The 23,970-nt window shown below is 60.0% G+C and overlaps 1 protein-coding gene across 1 annotated transcript; it reads right to left on the reverse strand.

Annotated features, from left to right (window-relative positions):
- Positions 1-1,211: 1,211 nt before the first annotated feature.
- LCMT1 (leucine carboxyl methyltransferase 1) lies at positions 1,212-18,806 on the reverse strand. The gene is made up of 11 exons (XM_016140861.2): positions 18,580-18,806; positions 14,411-14,502; positions 12,749-12,870; positions 11,536-11,612; positions 10,053-10,114; positions 9,257-9,359; positions 6,785-6,905; positions 4,182-4,283; positions 3,553-3,644; positions 2,840-2,937; positions 1,212-1,427 (listed from the first exon to the last, which is right to left on the reverse strand). The coding sequence occupies exons 1-11, from the start codon at positions 18,684-18,686 to the stop codon at positions 1,405-1,407; spliced, it is 999 nt and encodes a 332-aa protein (XP_015996347.2). The 5' UTR covers positions 18,687-18,806; the 3' UTR covers positions 1,212-1,404.
- Positions 18,807-23,970: the final 5,164 nt, after the last annotated feature.

The following is a 23,970-nucleotide window of genomic DNA, read 5'->3' on the forward strand; positions in this document are numbered from 1 at the left end:
CGGGCCAGCAGCATGACCTGCCCCGGGCCCACATCCGTGCCCCTCGGTCATGGGCCGGAAGTCCCAGCAGCTTCAGCGGTCATCTGCATTCTCAGTCACCTTTCTCGGAAATGCAAGGGCGTCGCTGAGAATCCGGGCCCCGTTCTCAAAGTGAACGGAAAGGCGGCCACGTGGGACCCCGGGCAGCAGCCCAGGGCCGAGGGCTCAGGGTGCAGGAGCTCTGGCTGCAGCTGCGAGGTCGCACCCGGGGTGGGCAGCTTTCTGGGCTGGAGTGGGAACAGAAGGCCGGTGACAGCAGGGGGCGCAGAACCCCAAGAGCAAGGGGGTGGGGGTGGACGGAGCAGAGCACGCGCCCCGGGCTCAGCTGAGTGCGCGGGGCGCTCAGGAGCTGGCTGGTCACGTGAGGAGCAGCGTGGGACCACCCGGTCGGGGAGCGGCTGAGATGCGGAGGGGTCACAGGTCCCCCGAGCACGGCTCTGGCTCCGCGCGTCAGGCAGTCCCCCCGCAACAGTGAGAGGCCGGCCTCGTCCTCACCGTCCCACTGCGCAGAGGGGGCGGCCAAGCCCCGGGCGAGGGGGGTGCCCACGACCACCGGCCTGTGAGGAGTGGGGGAGCTCGCCCTGGCCTGTGTCTTTCTCACTCTGCAAACTCGAGGCGACGCCGTCTCAGTCTGGGTGTGAACACAAACGATGCCACGCAGGCCCGGGGCATGGAGGCAGCAGGCCGGGTGCCGAGGCTCGTGTGCGGGGCGGGCCGGTCCCCTGAGGCGGCTCCGTCAGCGCGGTGCCCGGAGCCGGCTGTCCCGCGCCCGCAGAGGCCTGAGCCCCGCCCGGCACCTAGAGCCTTGGTCTGCCGCCAACCCACTTCCTGCCCCTCGTACAGGCCCTCGCGGTCGCCTGGGCCCGCCTCCTGGACCTGAGCCACACCTGCTCACTGGTTCGGGGCCCGGGGTCACTTCGGGGGCCATCATTCAGCCTGCCACAAGGACTGAGGAAGGACTCAAGTGGAGATGGGCTCTGGCCACTGGCGGCCCAGGGCCAAGGGACACAGTGCTGCGATCGAGCACGGAGTAAATCCCAAACGCACGCCGAGCACGGGCATGCGGGACTCGCGGGCAGCGGGCCAGAGTGACGGCCGGGGTCGGGACCTTCGGCTTCCGCTCAGAGGGCACCGCAGCCCGCCCAGGGGAGCAAAGGACAGGCACACAGGGCAACTGCCAACTGACGTTTATTTAAAGGACAGGTCAGCAGGCGCAGGAAGTGCCACGGCAGCCCCGGCCGCAGGCTCTGAGCCGGGGCGGGCTGGGCCGGCAGACGAGGCCTGGGCCGCGCCCAGGCGGCTGGCATCGCGTCTGCTCCGGGAGGCCGGCGGCTGGGCTTCCGGTGTCGCAGGGGCCTGGGCGGGTTAGCAAGTGATGTCCTTCAGACCTGGGAGTGACAGAGACACCGTGAAGTGACCCGAAGGGACCCGGGAGCAGAGCGGAGACACGGGCGGGGCATGGGGCGGGGAGGGGCCTGACCCCAGGGCCCCGGGACCCCCGCCCTGCTTTGCGAGGCGGGAGCGCACAAGCCAGCTGCCCTTGGACGAGCTGGCGGGTGGGTGGCCGCGGAGGACAAGCGTGCTCCGTGGGCGTCTGCGAGCCCTCTGCTGTCCCGCCCCGGGCTCCAGCACACGGGGCTGACGCCAGGGCCGGGCGGAGGCGGGGCATGGGCACCCCCCTTCATGACAGCAGAGGCGCCACTGCTCCGCAGAGACCACACGACGCGATGGTGTCGCACACCAAGGGGCGGTGAACCAGACACAGGCTCGTGGCCACTGTCACAGAGACGCCGAAGCTACGCCCGGAGCTTCCGGCAGCAGGGGAAACGGGCGAGTCATGACGGTAACGCGAAAATATCAGGAATCAAAGCTACACGGTGTGTAGACTCCTCTCCATTAAAAACAGCAAGAGCTAGAAAGAGTTGGGGGGGGAGGAGCGGGGGCTTTAAGAAGGGGCCCGAGTGACAGGCACACTGTTTAGAAGTTTCCAAAGTCTGTACTAACAACTATATCATTTTTAAAACAATATAAAAACACTATAATGATTGGTTTTAAATCAGAAACAAACTGAAAAGGGTCTTGTGGGCACAAGTGCACAGCTGAGCAAACGTCTCCAGCTGCGGACGAGCCTCGGGGACGACTGACCGCCCGGTGGCAGCTTGGGGCTTCCGCAGGGCGCAGCCTCGCCTGGTGCCGTCTGGCCAGTGTCAGTGACCCGTCCGAGGCGGTCCGCCCCTCAGGCACCTGCGGGGGGCCTGCGGGGCAGCCAGGACGTCGAGGCCAGAACCGAGGTCTGAACCGATCTCGGCCAGGTGGAGGGGCGCCCAGGCATCGCCCGCGGGAGCGGGGAGCAGGGGCGGCTGAAGGAGGGACTGGTCGAGGCCAAGGCCACGGGGAGGAGGGACCAGGCCCCGTGGCTGTCCCTGTGGCCGACTCTGCGGGCTGGGAAACGCGGCCCTGGTCGCAGAGGTGAGAGTGGGCTGTGCGGCCACAGCCACGAGGCTCTGTGAAGCGAGGACCCGGCTGCTGACCTTCCGGGGACCCGCGGATGAGCCAGCGGAGCCGACGGGCCTGGCCACTTCGTTGCCACGCTAACTGCCGACGAGGGGGTGTGGCAGACCCGTGAAGGGCACTGGGTGACGGCCCCACACACGGACGGGCCGGCGCCCCCGCTCCCAGGGCTAACGCCCACGGCACGTGTTCAGGGCCCGCATGCACAGCCATGGCCTGGTGCTCCTGGGTGAGCACGCGCTCTTGGCAGAGGCCCCGGCGGGGGCAGAAGGGGCGGCGCGGCCGGTACCTAGGTGGCTGCCGCCCTTGGTCGCCCAGCAGAGGCAGTAGTGCTGCATGAGCTGCTCCAGGAGCTCCAGCTCGTCCAGGAACTCGAGGGACTCTATCCTGCGGGGACGGAGGCACGGTTACGGCAGGTGCGGGGCAGGTGCGGGGCAGGTGCGGGGCAGGTGCGGGGCAAGTGCGGGGCAGGTGCGGGGCAGGTGATGGGGCAGGTGCGGGGCAGGTGCGGGGCAGGTGATGGAGCAGGTGCGGGGCGGGTGCGGGGCAGGTGATGGGGCAGGTGCGGGGCAGGTGATGGGGCAGGTGCGGGGCAAGCGCGGGGCAGGTGCGGGGCAGGTGCAGGGCAGGTGATGGGGCAGGTGCGGGGCAGGTGATGGAGCAGGTGCGGGGCGGGTGCGGGGCGGGTGCGGGGCAGGTGACGGGGGCGCAGAGCAGCACGGACGCTGCACTCCACCCAGGCCGTTGTTCACGGCAAGTGAGGAAAAGGTGCCACAGAGTCGAGGGACAAACTAGAAAAGCGTCTGCAAAGCGAGTGACAGAGGGAAGCTCCCCCTGCTCTAGAAAGGCCTGTGTCACCTGAAGAACAAAAACTTCAAAAACGCTTCTAACAGCTGGGACGGGCTGGGGGCGGGGTGAAAGGGGACGGGAGGGACAGGCACCGGCTTCCAGCGGTGACGCAGTGAGGCCGCGAACACCGTCACGGCCGCCTCGCGCGCCTACCTGCTGACCTCCGTCCGCGGCAGCCGGCTGTACAGCTCCATCATGTTCATGGCCGACGCGGTTTCCCACCCGTTGGACAGGAGCCGCTGCTTCTACAGCGACAGAGGAGAGAGGCGGAGCTGCCGGCCCCGGGCGCCAGGCCCCCCACCTCCCAGCGCTCCGCCCTACGCCACTGCGACCCGGGGCACGGGGGGTGGTCCCCTCAGCCAGAAATCAACGTTTTTAAAAGAGTGAGCACAATGACAGATGCCAAGAGACTGAGGGCCCCATCAGCCAAAGTGTGGGCACGCTGGATCCCAATTCAAATTTTAAAAACCAGCTGGGGGAAACCGGGCGCGAATGGGGGCCGGTGCTACGAAGGCGGCGCTGCCGACTGGCGAGCTGTGGCCGCGGCGGCGCCGCTGTCCCGGGGGAGGGGCAGGCGCGGCGAAGCATTTACCGCGTCACCCGTCTTCAGACCGCCCCACGGCGCCCGCAGGAAACGGTGCAGGGCACACGACACAGCACCCGCCCGCCGCGGCTCCTGAACCAGGGCCCGGCTGTGGGACACCCACGGAGGCGGAGCCGGCACTCAGGGGGCACTCAGGGCGTGGGCCCCGCGACAGGGGCCCCGGGGACCTCCCGCTGACCTGCGACTCCAGGGACTTGCAGGGCTCCACCCCGGCCAGGTCGCACTGCCGCCTCCGCAGGTTCTCCACCATGATCTGCCCGAACCGGTCCTCCATGTTCACCTGGGGCGGGGGGACAGGCGGGCGCCACCCCTGAGACGCGCGGTCACGCGGCGCCTGGCGCGGGCGACAGAGCCGAGCCGGGGGCCCGCGGCCAGCACGAGCGCAGCTGCGCGGGCGCTCACCGCAGCGCCGGGCCGGGCAGAGGAGCCTGGAAGGACTCGAGCAGCCACCCTCTGGGGTGAGATGCATTCTGGCACGTTTCGCATAATGACACACTGCGAGCCATGGCCACGGGAAAGGAAGACCCGTATGTGTGCGCAGGTGTAGAGGCCTCTACGACCTGAGGGCTCTTGAACAAACACACAGAGGAGCGAGCACCGTGTTCTCCCACCTGCCTTCACAGAGAACCCTTTACACAGGCACAGAAAACTCTGGGACCTGCGACGGCGCTTGCCAGGTCAGAGGGCTGAGCTCTGCGGTGGGACTGACTTTTCCTTGTCTCCCCTTTCGTACTGTTCGATTTTTAAAAACTTTTGTATCTGGTATTACTCGTAACTAAAAACTAATTTAAAAAACCGTAAACAACCTACGTGCATAACGTAGAGGCACACTGTTACTTTGCCGTATACAAAGTCTCAAGAATCCATCACTAACGAGACGTAAAACGACTCCCAGGGGTCACAGGACGATGAGGAGCGCCGCCGCGGTCTCCTTCGGTGGCCGTGGCAGGCTCGGCGGAGGACGGAGGGGGCGTGAGCACGCCCCCAGCCTCGTCGCCTGCGCTGGAGTCCCAGCCTGACACGTCCCGCTGACACCGGGCGCGCCGGCCGCCCTGCGCTTTGGCCCCCTGACCCGTGAGACCACGACACCCCGAGACCGGCTGGCGGCCTGCGGGGACGACCGTGCACGTGGGACTCCCGGCGCGGAGCCTGCCACGAGCAGGCAGCGGCCACTGTCATCACGGCCATCGTCCTGCGGCCCTGTCGTCTCGCACTGCTAGCCAGGCGCGGTGTGAGGCACTGAGTGGCGGCGCGACCGCACGCTGCCGACTGCGTCTGCTGGGACACGGGGATTAGGCATTTATCGTGCACGAACTGAGGGTGGTGGCTGCGGTCTGAACGGGTTAGGGACAGCCGTGGACGGGTCAGAAACTGGCACATTCCCGGACCTGCTCCGAGTGACAGGGTCTCCGGTCAGAGCACGCCTAACCCACCGCCTCCACTGCTGGGGAGCATGCAGGAGGGAAGCGGGGTGCACACCCGGGTGGGTCCGCCTGCCCCAGGTGCAGCATCCCACGGGCGTTAGCCACATCACAGGGGGCCTGCTGCCACGCATCCACTCGCCAGGACTGAATGCCAGGTCTGAGGACTGTCCCCAGAGGGGGGAGGGGGACATCGACCGACCCAGAGCCACCCGCACAGGGACCTGGGCTGGCGGGGCGGGGTCGTGGTCAGGGGACCGAAGTCTAGCCCTAATCTGTCTGCAATTATGTAAGCTTGGGCGAGGCCCTGCAGTGCTCTCTACAATAAAATTTAAAAATAAAATGAGATGGAACATGAAATCCATAAAACTGAAGTAAAACAAGCAATAAAAACAGCCCGCACGTGGTCAGTGCTCGCCCGGGGCCCGGCACGAGCTGCCACGATGGCCCAGGGGGGCGGCGGTCCTGCCCCCACACACAAAGAGCTGGGGCTCCGAGCAACCCCAGATCGGCCGACGCGACCCGAGGGCGGGTGGGCTGCAGACGCGAGCACGTGTCGCCCGCCTCCTCCCACAACGCCCGACCACGTCGGGGAGTCGTTGCCCGCATTTTTCTGACGAGGACCCAGGCACAGAACGGTCAGGTAACTGTCTGGGCCGCACAGCGGGGCTGTCCACATCCAGAGCACGGACTCCCGGCCACCAAGCAACTTGCCTTGAGTCACCCAGCCAACGATGAGAATGAGGGGCAAGGGCTGGGCCCACCCTGGGGGGTTCCAGAGCCCCAAAACAAGGCTTACGCACCAGACCAGAGAGGCAAACCGGCAGTCAGGGACCAACCCAGGGATTTCAGAAATCAGGAAATTTTATATTAAAATCCTGCATTTCTAACTTCTCCAGAAAAGCTAGACCTCTGACAACTCTGCGCTCACAGGCCCACGTGGTGACGACTGGCCGGGACAGAGCAGTAGTCACTCCCGTGAGACGGGACACGGGTGGCCAGAGCGCCCCAGAACCCAGCACGCCACACGCTCACGTGGCCACCTTCCTGCATCTGCGCCACCTGCCCACCTCTGGGGCCCCTGCACTGGTGAGAGCCAAAACTCCCCCGTCAAGGGCTATGACTCAACGTCAAATACAAAAACGCAAAAGCTTATATGAGGGCCAAGGCCAAAGTTCCAAACACTGGCTAAAGGTTTAAAGGACATCAAGAAGCCAGGGGTCGGGGGCCTGCTGGCCTTGACTGGAAAAGGGGACATGTGGCCAGAGGCAGAAGGAGGCGTGTGGGAGCACGTACCGTGGGGGCTCGGGGACAGCCGCCCGGGCCCCGTGCCGAGTGCCAGCGCGGCTGCCTCCGTTACCTGCTCGTAGTTTACAAACATGGCCGTCACGAAACTGCTGGCCGCCCACTTGATCAGGCTTGCAGACTGCTCCGGAGTCATGTAGACCAGCACGCATTCAGTCACCAGGAGCGTCGGCAACCTGGCGGGGACGGGAGAGGCACTGAGACGCTGTCACGGGACCGCTCTCGCTGCGGGACGGGCGGCAGGTCCCCCCGGGAGAGCCCAGGGCAAGCACACCGGCCAGCGGCGCCTCGGCGCTCCTTGACGCCCACGACTGCATTTGTGCAAAGGTGAGCGGTGGTTTGTCCGCTCGTGGCAATGTGCGAAGTGGAGACAACGTCTCCGCGCCCGGCACCCCACGGTGGCGATCCGTACCCACAGGCTCTGCCACTCAGGAGGTGGAGGCACCGCCCATCGCCTGGAGCCGGGGCAGTCGCTGACCACGGGCAGCGTGATACAGGGAGGCCTGCCCACCACCTGCACACTGGCGTGGGCTCTCCTGCTGCGCTTGCGGGGGCCCCGGGGAGGAGGCAGCCCCGCGGACCTGCAGCTGTCCACACGCACGCACGTGCACGCATGCGTGAGCCCCAGGTGCGTCGGCCAAGCTGGCCCCAGCAGAGCTGCACAGCTAAGCCCTGCCCAAACCGCCACCCAGAATCCTGAGCGGCTGAACCGACTCCTTTCAACGTGCTGCGTCTGGACCAGCCCGCTGGGGCCACGCGGGGACACCGCCATCCACGCGCCGAAGCCCGACTGCGGGCAGGAGCTTCGCCTCCGAGAACCGAGAGCTCCGTGGGCGAACGACGTGTCTTCAAGCACCCACGTTCCTGACTCAGACCTGAAGCACCGAACGATCTCGAAACAGGACAAGCAACGAATCCTCAGGAAGCACCCGGAAGCCTCAACTTTTTAAAAAGGCTCAAAGATGTTTTTAAAAAACAAAGCAACGAAAAACCACGCCTATCAAATAACTAACATGGAACCAGGACGAGGGTCCGAGACTCCTCCGGGACTCCAGGGTGCCCAGCCGTCAGCGCTGACCAACCCACCGGCGGGCACCCGTGATGCGCCCGGGCCTCGTGGTGTCCGACGGCCAGGCCCCCTGTCTGCTGAAGAAACACACTATGCCCTGCCATCCGTGGCCACGTTAAGGGCCCCAAGGGGAAAAGAGGCATGACTGCTCTTCACCGGGCTCTGCCTCAGGAGACAGACCCCGGAAACAGAGCTGGCGGCAGCAGGGGGCCAGAGGGCCCCAAAACCCCCACGGATGGCGACCGGGCTGACGGTTCTCGGCGTTCTCGGCGGAACACGTCGCGAGCTCATAACGAAACACGCGCTAGAAAGACGACGCGTGCACCGCCCACGCCCCGCCCGCGTCACCCAAAGCTCCGCCCACATCACCCTAAGCTCCGCCTGCGTCACCCTAAGCTCCGCCCGCACGCTCCTCCTTCCCCGGAGGCCAGCCGGCCCCAGGCCAAGCTCCGCAGCCCCCTTTTCCAGCCGCGCGCCCCTCGCTGCTGCGCCTTCCGCCACTGCCGCCGACTTTCTGCCTCGGAATCTTTAAAATCGCACTCCTGGACCTCACCCTCCCCGCACACCTCTCCCCTGGGTGCCTCGCCTCAAGTATTCCTGAATGTCGTCTTCACCTCCAGCAGCCTAGAGACCTGTCTTTCCCTCCCACTGACCCTTTAAGCCCAGTCTAGGGCCACAATCACTGCTGAAGCCACAGGCCTCACTCCGCCCCCGCCGTCCGAGTCTGGTGCGGGGCCCTCCGGCCGGCACGGGGTCCCCCGTGCTGTGCGCAAGGCGCTGGCGCGTGCACTGGGCGCCGCGCCCCGCCTGCCACTCCGCAGAGCCCTGAGCGGCCTGGGAGCTGGCCTGGGAGCCGCGTTTCTCGTTACTCATCTGCTCTCCTCCCGAGGCCATTTGGGTTGTCCCAACTTCCTGCTGCCGAGCACGGTGGCTGCAGTGGACGCCTCCTCGCGCATGGGTGGCGCACACACCTGCAATCCCGCTGGGTGCTGCCGGACAGTCCTGCCTCAGCCGTGCCGAGGTCACCTCCGCCGGTGGCGCCTAACCATGCTCTGCCCCGTACCCTCGCCGACACGTGACGGTGCAGGGAGACGGAGCCCCGCCTGGCCACCGCCACGGGCCAGCGCCCCCCCACGGCGCCCAGCCTCTTCTGAGCTGCCTGGCCATCTGTCCGCTGCCCGTTTGTCTGTTTTTTTTTTTTTTTTATGGTAGCTATGCATACAATTCTTTTCTTTTGAATTTTGTTTCTATTACTCCCCAGTATTCCACATAAGCAACATGGATGATTCAGATGTAAAATCAGTCCTTCTAAAAAATTTCAGAAAATTACTCTTTAAGTAGCAACGAAATGATAAAAACTGTAGAAACGGGACCTGGGGATCAGGCCGCATTTCCGACTGGCCTTTTCGCGCTTCAGCGTGAAACCACAGTGTGTAACAGGTTAGGAAAAAATCTCACTGTGTATTCATGTTACATTTCTTTAGTTTCTCTTCCAGCTCAGATATATCTCGAAGGTCAGCTCCAATAATGGCGTATCTCTTTGAATCCAACAAGTGTCCATCTGCAAATATAAGAAAAGATTATGTCAACAGAAATTCATCAAGGAGAGATTTTAATTTCAATGGATATGGTTTCTTCAACATTAAAATTACTGTTGTTCTCCATTATGAAAAGCTATGCTCAGTATTTCAAAAATCAGATAAGAGGAGGGTGAGAATTAACTACAATCGCACCTTCCGAAGACAGGTCTTCGTATTTCGATATATAAATTCCAGCCTCTTTTCCTCCGTGCTCACACTCATACACAAACACGTGCCTTCTCTTTCAGACACACACGCACGCACGCACGCGCGCACACACGCACACACGCCCACGCACATGCACACACGCACGCACACGCACACATGCACATGCACGCACACACATGCACACGCACACACGCACGCGCGCACACACATGCACACGCACACGCGCGCACGCGCACACACACGCACATGCACACGCGCACACACATGTACACGCACATGCACACACACGCACACATATGCACACACGCACACATGCACACACATGTACACGCACATGCACGCACACGCGCACATATGCACACGCACACGCACGCATGTACACGCACACGCACACACACGCACACGCACACACACGCACACGCACACGCGCGCCCTCTTTAGAAAGCGAAGGGGGGAAGCGAAGCGCGCCACCGCGTCCACGCGCCAGGCGGACGCCGGGTACTTGCCCATGTGCAGGGTGTCCTCGCAGTGCAGCTCCAGGATGGGCTGTGACAGCAGCGGCTTGAACCTGTGGGACGGCGGGAGGCGCAGCAGGAGGGTCAGGCGGCTCCTGCTGCGAACGCCGGCGCCCGCTCGCGGTGAGAGCAGCCGGTGCTCCCTGCTCCCGTGGGGCCCGCCCACACCGCCTGACCCGCGGCAGACAGAACACTTCAGGGCACACGGTCCAGGGTGAGGCCGGCCACGCATCACAGTCCGACTGTGATGTCGACTGTGAACAGCCCTAAACCCACCAGACTGGGGAACGGCGGAAGGCGGGCTCGGGCTCCCGCTGGCCCCATGTCCTCGGCCACCTCCGGTCCTCGCCTCTTCCCAAACAAAACTCTAAGGTCGGCTACTGTTCATCACAGGTAACTACACAACTGACCCTTACTCAGATCTCAAGTACAACTCCTCAGATCAAGAATGTGTAGAACACCAGAAATTGGAGAGCCAAATGTTCAGGGCCCTAAGGCTGTGCACAGATGCCAGGCATTTCCATCCCGGGCGCCCCTACCCCAGGCGCCCCACCCCGGGCGCCCCACCCCGGGCGCCCCACCCCGGGCACCCAGCGCCAGCCGGAGCCAAGTGCCTCCTTGCTCCTTCCCCACAGTTCCAACGAGCTCGGCCAAACTCTGCCTTCCCAGAGCATCAGAACTGCCGTGTGCCATCCGAAAAGCACATCTAATGCGAAATGTAATTTGACATATGGAAAGGGTAAAGAACTTATTTTCATAAGGTAAAGCAAAAAATAATAAAGCTTGAAAAATACTTCCACTTTGCGAGGATTAGACATCTCTAAAAGACAAGCTTAAACTTTCACGTTTATTAAAAATAATTCAATGTAACAACTAGGATTCCATCTCCATGCCTGATTTGAATTAGACCCCAGAAACCTTGACCTTGGGCTCGAAGTCAGCAGAGCTCCCAGCTCCACCCCATCCTAGCTGGGTGACCTTAGGTAAATTAAACTTTGAGCCTCATTCTCCTCGTCTGTCAAAGGCGGGGACAAGGGCACTGAGCTCCTGAGCCTGCCCGAGGCCTGAAGGACACAGTCGGAGGGAGGCAGGTGGGAGGCTGCGGGGCGCCGAGCCGGTCTCAGCAGAGACGAGCGGGCTCCCGGCCGGCGGCCGCACCACCTCCCCGAAGCCAGGACGGCCCCACCACGCCCCACGCGGGACACCTGACCAAGCCGCCCGCCCGCTCACTCAGACGCCATTTGCTGAGCATCTGTCCTGGACCAGGCCCCTTTCTGTGTCCTGGGGACAAAGAAGGGGACAAGCTTCCTCAGAAATCCGGTTATGGAACGCCAGCTCCCCTGAGCACTGCGGTGAAGGTGTGTCTCACTCTGAAGACTGCGCGACACACCGGAAGGGGGGCGCGGGGAAGCGGGGTGCAGGACGAGGCCCCCGGCGTCCCGCCAGGCTCCCGCTCGCGGCCGAAGCCACTTACTTGATGTTGTGCAGCTTCCTGGTGACAATCATTGGAAAGTCAACTTCAAAGTATTTGCTTGGGAGAAGGTCTTGATCCTGGAAAAGGACACGCAAGCCCCGCGGTCACGCACCATGCTTGCTTGCGGCCCGCCTCCACGCGCCGGCCCCGAAGGGCTTCCGGCAGGAGCGACAGGGTCAGCACGTGCTTTCTGGATGAGTCTGGTCTCAGCACGAGGACCAGGCGGGGGGCAGGGAGGCAGCCGACGCAGGCCTGCGGTGGGGAAGGGCTGGGAGGAAGGGGCGGTCACGGGGGCTTCCCAGTCGCACAGAACAGTAACTTTCGGAAAGCAGCGTGGGGCCCAGCGCGCGGCCAGGAAACCACGCAGCGGGTTCTGCCCAGCAGTCGGGGTGACACAGACTGACGCAGCGAAGAGCTGGAAGCGTCCTCCCTCACGGGGGCGAGCGCCGTTCTGCGATCCGTGTTGTTTCCGTGATCGCGGAGCGCAGTGGGTGGTAAGGGGCAGGCAGTCTGGGCTCCGGTCCCAGCTGCGCCCCGGGTGCTGAGGCCTCGGGACGGTCACTCGACTCCGGGGCCAGGGGCTCCTGCCCTGGGAAGCGGGTCTGCGGGAGAACGCCGTGCGCGCGTCCTCCTGGGAGCGACGCGCGCTCCCTGCTGTGGCTGCGGCGAGGACACAGGCCCCACGTCCCCTCGCCTGTCCGGTTGGCGGCCACCCTGCCGCTGACGGGCCGGTCCCCCTCCGTCCCAAACCCTAGTGGAGCAGCCACGGGATGGAGTCAGAGGACGGCTGTGCGAGGGCCGGGCGTCACGCGGCCATCACCCTGGCCGTGCGAACCTCCAGCTCGGCCAGGTCACCGCTGTGCCCGCAGGCGAGCCCTGGTCAGCGTCCCCATCACAGACGCACGTGCTCTGCCGCAGCGAGCCCCCGCCAGGGGGGGCGGCTCTGGCCCCGACGTCTGCACGCAGGCGCGGGGAATCGCACACACGGTTCATTATGACCCTGCTTGTAGCGGCAAAGGCCAGAAATGTGCACACGGCCCGCGGGGCCCCAGCGCGGGCCGGAGTGGGGGTGGCCCGCGGCAGGGGACAGGGCTGGGCGGGGGGCTGCCACTGCGTCCCTTCCAATGCGTTTAAATGCTTCTGAACCGGGCGAGCACCTTCAAAGCATTAGCTGTGAACAGCTGAGGAAACAGGAGGGTGACCCCGAGCGCACCTTCAGCATCCAGAAGGCGGTGTCCATCCCGGCCCCGAGGTTGATGACCTGACAGTGGCATTCCGTCTTCCGCAGAAACGCCTTCATGAGCTGACTGATGCCATGGACTCGAGCGAAATACCCTGAGAGAGCGCGCGAAACAAGCTGTCACTCGGCGAGGACAGCAATGACCCCTGTGAGGCCCAGGGCACCGGGAGACGGGGCGCCCCGCCCCCTTCAAGGTCAGCGGAGTACGGCACACCTGCGTGAGGGACAGCAGCTTCAAATTCTTTTTAAAGCCTTTTGAACCAAAGCACAACCTATCAACTGGTGGAATTATCTTACAGAAAACTAAAATGTCCTGTAATTTTACTTATGAAGATAGGCTTTGCATAAAACAGCAGATTTAAATGCTCCCCTTGGAAACGACCTTTCTCGTGGCCAGAGAGAAAGCCACTTAGCACTCGGGTGAAACTCAACATTGCAAAATCTGACAGGAGAGACTATTTGCAGGCTGGGAAATCAGGCAGATGGATGTCAAGGCCGAAGCCACATTTCTCACCTGGCTTTTCCCACCTCCACCTGCACAGGGGACCCTGTGCCTGGGAGGGAGGGGAGGACACAGCCAGGAGCTGCCAATAAGATGCCCCTGAGGAGCCAGGGGCCCGAGGCGGGGGCAGGGAGCGAGCGGCCCTCCGCTTGCCTGAGCCCGGCTAGCGCAAAGCGTGGCTGTTTTAGGAACCAAATTCGAGCAGCATTTAGAAACTTCTATTGCAACTTGCCAGGAATTTTATGTCTGTTGACTCTACTCATAAATAATTTGGCTTGTATTTTGCATGTCTTCTTCATTTATTTTTCTAGCAAACCATTCTTATCATATTTTATAGAAACACCCATAATGGATAGGGTATTAGGAAAAAATTCTTCACAGCACGGTGTTTGGGGAACACTCTCCAGTCTGGGGGTTGGGACCCAGGGAGAGGATGAAGGCAGGCAGGAGGGCCGACATCTGCCGGGGCCCCAGGGCTGCACCACGGCCGCCCCCGCCTCTGGAGCAGCCCGTGGGAAAGCTGCCTCCCATCCGGGCCTTGCCCGGTCTCACCGAAGTCTGGTTTCACTCACTCGATACCACGTCCTAACTCCCCGGAACCCTCGCTTTAAAAGTTCCCTGTGCCTCTTACGGAACCTGATCTCTAGGATCCAACCTTTAGGGCCAAGGTGCCCCGCACACACGGGAACGGGTGCCATGTGGCCGGTTTCCCAAGCCAGCTGAGCCTGAGTCAGGCCGGCCTCGCGTCCCCGGACTCCCTGCTGGAAACGATCTCTGAGGAGTCCCTAGCGTCACTAACAACTTAACAAGGCACCAAAAAGGAATCCCTTCTGTCAACAGACAGTTCACAGTAAAAACATATACGTGGCTTTTAAACATACGAAATGGAAATGATCTTCAACCTTACTGTAAATAAAAGGAATAAAAGATAAGGTTACCCTAAGATACCAGTTTTCAAGTATCAGATTAGCAAAGACAAAAAAGCCGCGTGACACGCTGTGGGGGTTGGGGGGGCGCTGGGAGCGGAGCACACGCTCCTGGGGAGCGTGCACGCTGGACGCTCTTGTTACGAGTGAACCCCTGAAGCTTCCGGCCTCTCAGTGACGGGCGGTGTTGGGAAGACGGTCACTCGCCTCTGTTAATCTCAGGGGCCTTCCTCTCTTTAGAGAGCCTCACGAAGTGCTGGATGTAGGGGTCGTCCCAGTAGCCGATGCTCACGGCGAACCTGGAAGGGATGAGAGAGGGCAGGTGAGTAGAGGTCGGCAGTTCCCCAAGAACCAGGTCAAGGATCAGGAGGAGACGTGCCGGCCTCCGAAGGCCACTGCGGGCACACCCAGGGTCCCCGCACGGCGAAGCCGGCTCCGCACCCACCTCGCGTGTGCACACCGCTCACCACGCCTTCTGCAGTGCCCACCTGTCACCTGTCTGTCCTCACGCCACTGAATCCCTTTCCCAGAACCTGACCCAGCAAACGACCTCACCCCATACTTCATTTAGTCACCCGGCAAACTCACTGGCCCAAACTTTTTGTGCCCAGAGGAAAGGAAATTCTGAAATATTTGGCAAACATCACTGACAGCGACCTGGGCACTTCTCCCGAGTCCATGCTGGGTGTCGGTCACTTCCAGTCCCTCATGGTGGTCACAGGGTCACGGAGGGGAAGCCAGGAACAAATAAACAAAACCACAACCTGGAAGCCACTCTGAGAGCCTACACGCCCTCTGCCCAGTCTACACGACGAGGAGTCCTGCTTCTGTGTCTGAGCCGGGAGCTGAAGCCTGGGTGACCACGGAAGGCTTCCAGGTGGAACCAGCCCTAAGGCCACTGAGAGGGCGGGAGAGGAGCCAGTCTCTAAGGTCACGCCAGGCCGCCCTCGGCGGACGTTCTGTGAGATGCCCATGTGTTCCCCCTCGAGCCAGCGTGAGCCAGGCTTCTGTCACCTGCAGCCTACGGCGTCCTCGCTAAACCCTGGTAATACACGCACGCGTGAGCTGAAAGGCAGGGGTGTGTGTGTGTGTTGTGCATCCAGGTCAGTTCTGAGCGCCCAGAAGCAGATGCTGCCTGTCCTTTTTTCGGGTCTGCCGACAAGGCTCACGGCAGCCCTGGCTGCAGTCGGTGCGGGTTCTGAAAAGAGACGTCCCCGTCTCGCACAACCTGCCCGCACAACCACAGACGCGGGTGAGGGGCGCACACACTCAGCCGCTCAGCACGGACACATGCCGTGTGCTGCGCGCCCGGACCGCCCAGGAGCCGGGCCGCCGCGCTTCACAGCAGCGAGCTCGCCAGGGGTCCAAGCAGGTCTACGGGCGCTGACCCGCTGGTACCGTTAAATCGATGTCAGTTTGCACACCTGCGTTTACAGAACGATGCCGAATAGAGAAGCACCGGCGGCAGCGGCACCGCGGCGCTCAGGACGCGGCAAGGCTGTGTGTGGGGCGTGGTTCCAGCCTGCGCTGAGTCTGCGGGACCGTCTAGTGCCGCCTCGTGGTAACAGCCGCACCCGCCTCGAAGGAAGACCGGCAGCTGGGTGCCGAGAAAGTTCCTCAGAGTTTAAGGGTTGGAAGGGGCCTTAGAAATGGACTGCTGAACCTCAACACCGGTGCGAGAACCCCTTGGGCGGTGCAGAGCCAGTGCCGGGCTCCCCACAAAGGTGGCGCCCACCCTGCCACCCCGCGCGGAGGGGTCCTGGGGAGGCCAACGCCCGCCTGGTGGCGAACGAGGAGCAGTTTCTACTGCTCTCAGCTCTGCCCATCGGTCGCTTTGCCACCTGGCTCGGGCCAAGCAGCATCTACCGAGTGTCTGCTCGGGGCCAGGGGACTGAGGACCGGGGACCGAGCGGCAAACAAGGCGGACGCGAGCGGCAGAGTATGATGAGCGAAGGGCATGAGCAACGCGGAGGGCGAAGGGGCCGACCTGAGGGCAGGCGAGGGGGGAGGCCTCTCCGACGCGCGGCCCGCTGTGCCCTAGAGTGTGCCGGCCGCCCGCTCCCGTGTGACAGCGGACCTGGAGTGTCCGTCCCAGCAGCGGACAGCGGGCGGGGGCGGGAAAGCGAAGCAGGCTCAGGCCACACAGGCCTGGCAGAGGGCGGGACTGGCCTCGAAGCATGTGGTCAGCGTCAGTGGCGCGTGGCATAAAAACGTGCGGGCCGCGCCCGGAGGGGACACAAGCGCGTCCGGTCCCTGGCTCCCACCAGTCCTGCTTCCCGGCGTTTCTGACCGTCTCCCCGGTCCTCAGACCTAGATGACCGCCAGCGGTTTTCATGCCGCTAAGGAAAAGGGGCTGATCTGCCTCTCGGAGTGACAAGATGACGAGATAAGTTTCTGGCACACTGGCGGGAGGAGCCAGGGAGGGAACAGGACCGGGCACTGCCCATGGGAGTCTGGAGGGAGGGCACGGTGTCTCGCAATGCACAGGCCACCCAGGGGAGGGCAGCTGAGCGACCTACGGCGTCCACGCACTGTACGAGCCGGTCATGGAGCAGAGAAACTCGAGAACTAGCCACGGCGACGTGTTCGAGAACACTGCTAGGAAGGACGGGTCAGGCCAAAGCAGCCCGGCCCCGCCCAGGAAACCCTGCCCCCCTGGGACTCGAGGCGCCTTGGCCCCGGGTTTCGGGAAGCCCACAGGCCATGCTGCTGCATCCCTCGGGCTGGGGACTGCCGCTCCCAATCCTCTGTTGCTCTGAACCCCAACTTCCCCTGCAGACAAGGGGGCGCTGAGAACAGGCAGAGAGGACCTGAAACTATGAAACAGACAGTCGAGGACAGTCACACTCCAGTTCTACTGCTTCTCTGCACTCTTCTCTGCATCTGAACCATTTTACAGCTAATTTAGGCAAGTAAGTTTGAAAAAAAAATTACAATAAGTATTAAGCAAACCAATATCATCGACATGCGGCAAACCTAACCCTAATGTGCTATGGAAAAGTATCTTACTTCCCACCGAAAATTTTGACGGCAAATATGAGAAATACTATTTCCAATTCAACGGTGCTACAGATGTGGTCGACAGCGACTGGAAGCTGGAGAAGAAATAAAGTTGGGTGCAATTCATTTAAGGTCACACATCTCCTCAGGGACTGCCTGCGAACCTTTCGTTCTTATGTATTTATCCGCGTATTTAATCCGCCAGCCCTGACGCATCCTGCATGCCAGATGCTGCCCTAAGTGCTCTAGCAACATTAAATGTCATTTGATCCTTACGATCACCTATGAAGTGGGCATTATCATCGCCCTCACCTGACAGATCAGGAAACCGAGGCACAGACCGGGTTAGTCAGTTGCTCGAGTCTACACAGCTAGCAAGTGGCAGAGCTCAGAGCGGTGTGGCAGTCTGGCCCCAGAGTCCATGTTCTAAGCCACTAGGCTTAGTTTCCAAGAACCTTCAAAAAGTGCAAGCCTTAATCCCAAACTTTCATGCTCCCACCTCAGTCCCTCCACGTCCCAGCTCCCTGCACACTCCTTCCCACCACTGGCGGTCTGCACTACTCCCTGGCTCTGCGGGAACACTCTCCCACAGCCCTTCTTTTTATAGCCGCTTGTTCCCAGCGTAAACATCACTGCCTAAAATACAGACTCCAACAGCACACCGTATGTCTCAGCGCTCAACAAAAGCCTGTAATTATGTATTCACGGGCAATGCCTCGTTTCCGGTTCCTTCCGACTACGCTGTATGTCAGGGACCCCGGGAGCCGTCTTCATCACGTGTTGCTGAAAACTGAGTCCCCAGCACCCGGCACAAAGTAAGCTCTCAGTAATTGTTGTTCACTGAATGAACGGGCCGGCACCCTGGGGCCTGGAGCTCTCTTTTCCGTGCTTCCGGGTGGGTGGCGCGTACCTGTGACGACGACGCCCACCCCCCCCCCGCCCCGCCCCGCACACACCTGTAGTAGTATGGATTCCCAGAGCGTACGAGTTACAGCTCTGGAAAGTACTGGCTCTGCACGCAAATATGATGCGGCCCTGAACAGGTCATCTCCCCCGCAACAGGCCCGAGTTTCAGCTGCACCACGGGGTTCACGACGACCCCCGCTGGGACGCGCCCTGGAGAGGGAGAAGCCGCGCTTCTCCCGACGCGTCAAGGCTGTCGTCAGGCCGCGCTGCACGTCGGCCTTCGCGGCCAGGCGTGAGCTCCACGGGGGCCGCGCCCGCCACCGCGCCCGGCGCCGCCCGGCGGGTGAGACCAGCGACACGCGGGAGCCGCTGCCGGGCGCGCCGCACGGCCGACGGGCGCCTGCGGCGACCCGGGGTGCCCCTGGGCCCCGGGCCCCGGGCGCCGCCCCGACCCCGCGCCCCGCGGGCACCTCTTGCACATGGAAGCATCTTCGCAGGTGCCGCGCACGCCCTCGTCGTCGGCTTCCGTCGAGGAGGAAGAGCTGATGGTGGAGGGCCTCCTCAGGCTAGCGGCCATGGGCGCGGAGGTTCCGGGGTGCGGCGCCCACCCGGGGCATGGAAGCAGGGTCGGCGGCCGCCGGGGGAGGGAGCGAGCCTGGGGCGGGCTGGACGCAGGGGCCGGGCTCCCCCCGCCGAGCGGGCGCGGCTCAATGACGGTCCCACGGCCGCCGCCCCAGCAGCCCCCGCGCGCGTCAGCTCCCTGCGACGCTTTCATTGGGCGAGACCTTCCCCCCTTCGGCCCGCGGAGGTGCTCATTGGACAGCTCTTTTGTCCCCGCCCACACAAGCCGGAAGTTGGCCGAAAAGGGGAGCGCAAACTGAAATTGACGCAAGAGAGCACCGCGATGCTTTCTGGGAATTGTAGTCTCAGGAGGCGTTGGGAGGACGCCGGGTGCCCTGTGGCCGCTGGTTCCCGAGGTTCCACAGCGGTAATTAACTCAGGGCGGAAGAGCCGGCGGGATCCCAGCGCTGGGGCGGAGGGCAGAGGATCCTGCTGGCGGGCACAAGTGTCTGTGTGACAGTCAGCCGGCGCTCAGCCTCTTTCAACGACTGAACAGGTGTTTATTTGGGGCGCCCCCTTGCGCCAGGAACCATGCACTGCGCTCAGAGGCGCCTCTGAGATGCGAAGGGAGGGACGTGCCTAACACTAGCAATGCAAAACCATGCGCCAGTGAAAATGAATGAACTGGAGCTCTCAGTGGCAAACATGGATGGCTGAATTCCAGAGGCATAATATTCAGTGAAAGAAGAAATACTACATTTCTGTAAAGTTCAAGCAAAACTAATGTTCTTTAGAGAAGCATGCATGTATGGTAAAAATCGTATACAGGAAAGTAAAGGAATGGGAGGGAACAGGAATCGGGATGTTTGTGACGTTTAGCGAGTGGGGTGGGTAAGACCCTGGAGGACAGAGGGAAGGGAGAGGGAGTACGTCCACACTCCAAATTGGGTTCACATGTGCTCGTTTCCTTGCACACATTCAAGGCGTTCAATTCATGTTTTGTACTGGATTTATTCTAAAACTTTTTAGATAGAGAAGTGTGTATATTCCATTTCATTATCTGTGAGGAGCAGGGGATAAATATGCTCAAACTTTAAGAACCTTGGATCACACACACACACACATGCACAAGCAGAATAAACAAATAACAACAACAAAAGCCCACTACAAGTATCTTGGGGCAGGATCAGGTACCAGATGCTTGCTTAGTATTCAATGGAGAGACAGGAGCTCATCGAAATCCGAAGTAGCAACGACAGCGGGGAAGGCTGAGCTTAGGGAGTTTTGCCAAGGAGCATGGTGATGGGATGAAGTATACCACTTCGGTCATGGTCTCCTAGCCCGGCCGTGCATACCATCCGTGGGTGTAGTAAGTGTCCCATGGCAAGCAGAATAAGGTGTCGATCCCACAGGTGTGGCTGAGGGTAACTGGAAGAAGGTGGAGGCAGATACTCTTACACCTGGGTGTTCGATGAGCAAAGAACACTCTGTTCTTCGCTGAGTCTTTGAATCAGAAAAAGCTGGTGATTCGGAGGACTTTGGTCAGTGTTTCACTGAGGGCCACCCCTAAAGGCTTCCACGGGCAGGGCTGGCTCATTCCGTTAAAGGGTTAGAACTTTATGGCAGATGGGTGGGGCCTGTCGTGGCAAGCTTAGCCATCACCTGCTGTGTGATGTCTCCAAACATGAGGCTACGCTGAGTGGCTGTGGACCACGTCCCAGCCAGAGTGCACACGACTAATCTGCACTCTCTGATGAAGTCAAGAGGTGTGAAACAAGTTTAAAACCCCTGTGACCACGAATATGAGAGCAAAAAGCTGGGCATTCACAGGGAAACGTCTCCCTCAGTGGCTGGCGTGCACGTTTGTTGCTTTGGTCATTACAGATTCCTTTTTCCTGTAATAACAGTAGGATTTTATCGTGGAGACCCAAATGCTCTTTTCGGGCCTGTGGACCAGGTGAGGCTCCCTGCCTGACACTGGGCAGCAGGGAAACTTGCCACATCCTGGCCAATCACACACGATATCACCCCAGCTGCACTTCAGGGTGTGTGTGGGTGGTGGTTGGTCCAATCGGAATGACTCCCGGGAGTTACATGGGGGTTGTTAAGTCTGGAAGAGCTTTCTTTTATGCTGACTTGAACCTGGGAAGATTGGGAGCTACTGAGAACCACTTGCTACCTCATGTAGCCTGAGAATGATGCGAGCGGCGAGTGGGAGCACTGTGTGCTCACTGGGTTTGGAGTGTGGGGGCTGATGGGAGAATCGCCAGGCCTGAGGAGCTGGCCGATCAGAAGCAGCTGAATTCAGGAGGATGAGAGAAACCGGCGTCTGGTGTTTGCAGCGTTCATCCAGAACGGGGCGTAAACCATCCCTCTCTCCCTCCCATCGCCGCCTCAGTCAAAGCCTTGTCTTCCTCCTTCGCTGGTCCTGTTTCCAAGGTTTCGGCCTGTGATTCCCTCACAAGCTTTTAATAGCTACAGCCTGTTGGAAAGCCATCTTTCCTCCGCGGAATTACTTTTGCACTTCAGTCAACAGTCGGTTGGGCATATTCGTTGGGACCATTTCTGGGTTCTTCGTTCTGTTCCATTGACCTGTGTGTCTGCCGATGCCCAAGCAGCAGGCCCTGGTTTCCTGTCACCCACAGACTCATTCAATGAGCCCACCGCATCCTCCCGTGGGGACCGGGGCTCAGCCCATCTTCCTGTTACTACAAAGTCTGGCTCCCAGGCCCCTGCTTGTCCAGCTTCTCCCCCAGCACCCCCATGTGGCCCTGCCTGGCGTGTGGGCTGTGAGGTCCACTGGACTAATAAACTGTTCAGCGTTTAGGCAACCCCGTAACCATAGGGTGGAAATCCGCCCCCCCCCCAACCGGGTGAAGAGGAGGCTAATTAAACACTTCCGGTCTGCGCCTTTTTAAGAGCACTCTCCTGCTATGATTAGGCTCATGGGCCTGAAGTTATTTGTGTCATAGTCTGGGGTTGACAAGAAGTCACAGGTGGCTAGAGGGTGGCCTATGTGGGGTGACACGCAGGAAGTGAGGCTGCAAAGGCAAGACCTTGACAAGTCTGTTAAATTTGGACTGCAGGCAATGGGGAACCCCAGCTTAATTTAATGCAGGTAAATAATATCGGATCTTCATCTGAGAAAGCTCCCCCACGCAGTGGTGTGGAAGATGGATTCAAGGGAGAGCCGAACCAGCTGGATCAGTTAAGGGAGGGGTCTCCCGGACCAGCCCGTGCAAGAGGCAGGAAGGGGTGGCCCAGACCCGTGGACACGGAACGCAAGGGAAGGAACAAAGACACACTTAGTAGTTGATGGACATGGGGCGGGTGAGACGTAGCAGTCGGTGGTGGCCCTGAGGCCTCTTGCTGAGGAAACCATGAAGACCATCCATTCCTCCTAGGGGATGGCCGAGGGAGCTGGCCAGAGGTATTTGATAGGCTTTTGGGTGGGAGCTGCTCACGTGCAGACCAACGAGAGTTAAATAGATTAGTATACTTTCGCACAATGAACTGCTGATTTTTGAAAGAATTAGGTGGAATTCATTCACATTCGGAAAGATCTCTAAGGTGTAGTGATGCCTTTTTTTTTTTTTTTTTTTTTAAAGCAAGTCATGAAAGAATCTACCACCATCGATACAAATGTGCATGTACTCCTAACAGGCCTGAGAACCCTACGGAGTGTTTCCCCAGGTGATGCAAGAGGAGTGGGACTTAGCCAGAAAAACCGAATTTCCGTTTCTTAAAATTTTATGCAACTTGTACTCGTGTGCCGTTCACCTATTTTTTTTTTTTTAACGTGGGCGGTGCACTCGCGTATTTTATATCACTTTCGAACATTAACAGAAGCTGATGTTTTCATGACCCAAGGCATCCGCAGATACCTGCTCCCTGTAAAAACAAAACGAAACAAAAAAACAAAACAAAACAAAACAAAAAACAAAACAAAACAAAAAAACAAAACAAAACAAAACAAAACCCAGAGCGCCACAAACAGTTCGGAGGTGGCAGCAATCGAATCAAACCATCTCTGATTGTCTTTCTGGAGGGATCTAACAGCTGCATCTTTTTCCTGTGCTGATTTTCACTTCCTGGAGTGACATAGAAGATTGCTTCAGTTCGTCAGATTTCACTGTGAACTGCGGCATGATTGGCGACAGGGGAGGGGCTGTGGGGGGATAAGGTCAGGGTGACCTAAAACAACATCCTTGACATGGCGAAGCTGCTCGAGGCCGAGCTGAATTTGTGCTAATTCCTTCCCCGAATTTTCGAGTTGGATTTCATTTCCTTTAGAACACGGGATCAGGTCAGTATAGTTCATCTGTAGTTCAGAATTATCATCATGGTCAAGTAAAACTCGGGCCTGAAGCTGCTGGGCCTCTTTCTTAAGTTAGGTCGCTCGCGCTGCGTCTCGCAGTCATCCTCCACGGGTTCTACCCTCTGTTACCTTAGCTCGCTGTTTTAATATATCCTGTCCCTGCAGAAGTTCCTCAAACTGATTTATATCAACGCTGCTGTCCTCGTGACCAGCATCAGACGTTTGCAAAATCGTCCGTAGGATCTGACATTTCTGCCCTGACGCATCGTTTCCCACGTCTTTTTCTCGAACGCTGTGTGTGAGAACTTCTGAATGGTTTCTTGAAACACACCCCGCCCATGACATCCGATTCTGGTGGGCAGTTTCTGTGTTTGTTCATGACGTCTGCTTCTTCAACTGCGATAGGCGTCATTTTGTGACACTTCTTTTGTGGGTGGCTGTTTCCCCCAGTCTTCTCATTTAAAAAAGCGAGGACGTGCTCTCTTTCCAAAGCGTACGCGGGCAATTACCAGCGGAGGAACCTGACATCCGGGTCATAGGGAGCTGGACATACTCCAGTGTGACGACACCGTCTCTCCAAATCTTTTAGCTGGATAATCTGAGTCAGTTTACCGATCTCATTTCTGGACCGCTGATTGATCTGTTCGGTTAAAGGAATATTCCACTCCCTTAGAATTGTAATCTCCGATTCTTGTTCCTTTTTTTTCTTTCACTAATCATTCAGTTTCGGCTTTAGATAGATCATGCTTTTTCACTTCTGTTTTCTATATTGAGACCCTGAACCTTTGTGGCTTGAAAAGTACCGGCACGATCCGCTCGAACGTGCTGGTTTTCTCTGGGTGACCAGGTTTTAATTTGTCCTATTATTTGCAAATGCTCAATTTCCTCACCTCTCACGGAAGGCGGCTGGGTGTGTTAAATATTCATTCGCTCGCGCCGGTATTGAAGCTCACCCCCGGTATTGAAGCTCACCGTTTCCCGT

This window comes from Rousettus aegyptiacus, unplaced genomic scaffold (assembly GCF_014176215.1).
Source record: "Rousettus aegyptiacus isolate mRouAeg1 unplaced genomic scaffold, mRouAeg1.p scaffold_m13_p_8, whole genome shotgun sequence".
NCBI classification, from domain to species: domain Eukaryota; kingdom Metazoa; phylum Chordata; class Mammalia; order Chiroptera; family Pteropodidae; genus Rousettus; species Rousettus aegyptiacus.

Excerpts from the sequence above, each read along its gene's own strand:
- LCMT1 (XM_016140861.2), bottom strand. The coding sequence starts at position 18,686 with ATGGCCGCTAGCCTGAGGAGGCCCTCCACCATCAGCTCTTCCTCCTCG. Across the intron at positions 9,360-10,052 it reads CGAGGACACCCTGCACATGG|ATGGACACTTGTTGGATTCA; the intron begins GCAAGTACCCGG and ends TTATATTTGCAG. Across the intron at positions 6,906-9,256 it reads AAATGTAACATGAATACACA|GTTGCCGACGCTCCTGGTGA; the intron begins GTGAGATTTTTT and ends CGTCCCCGCCAG.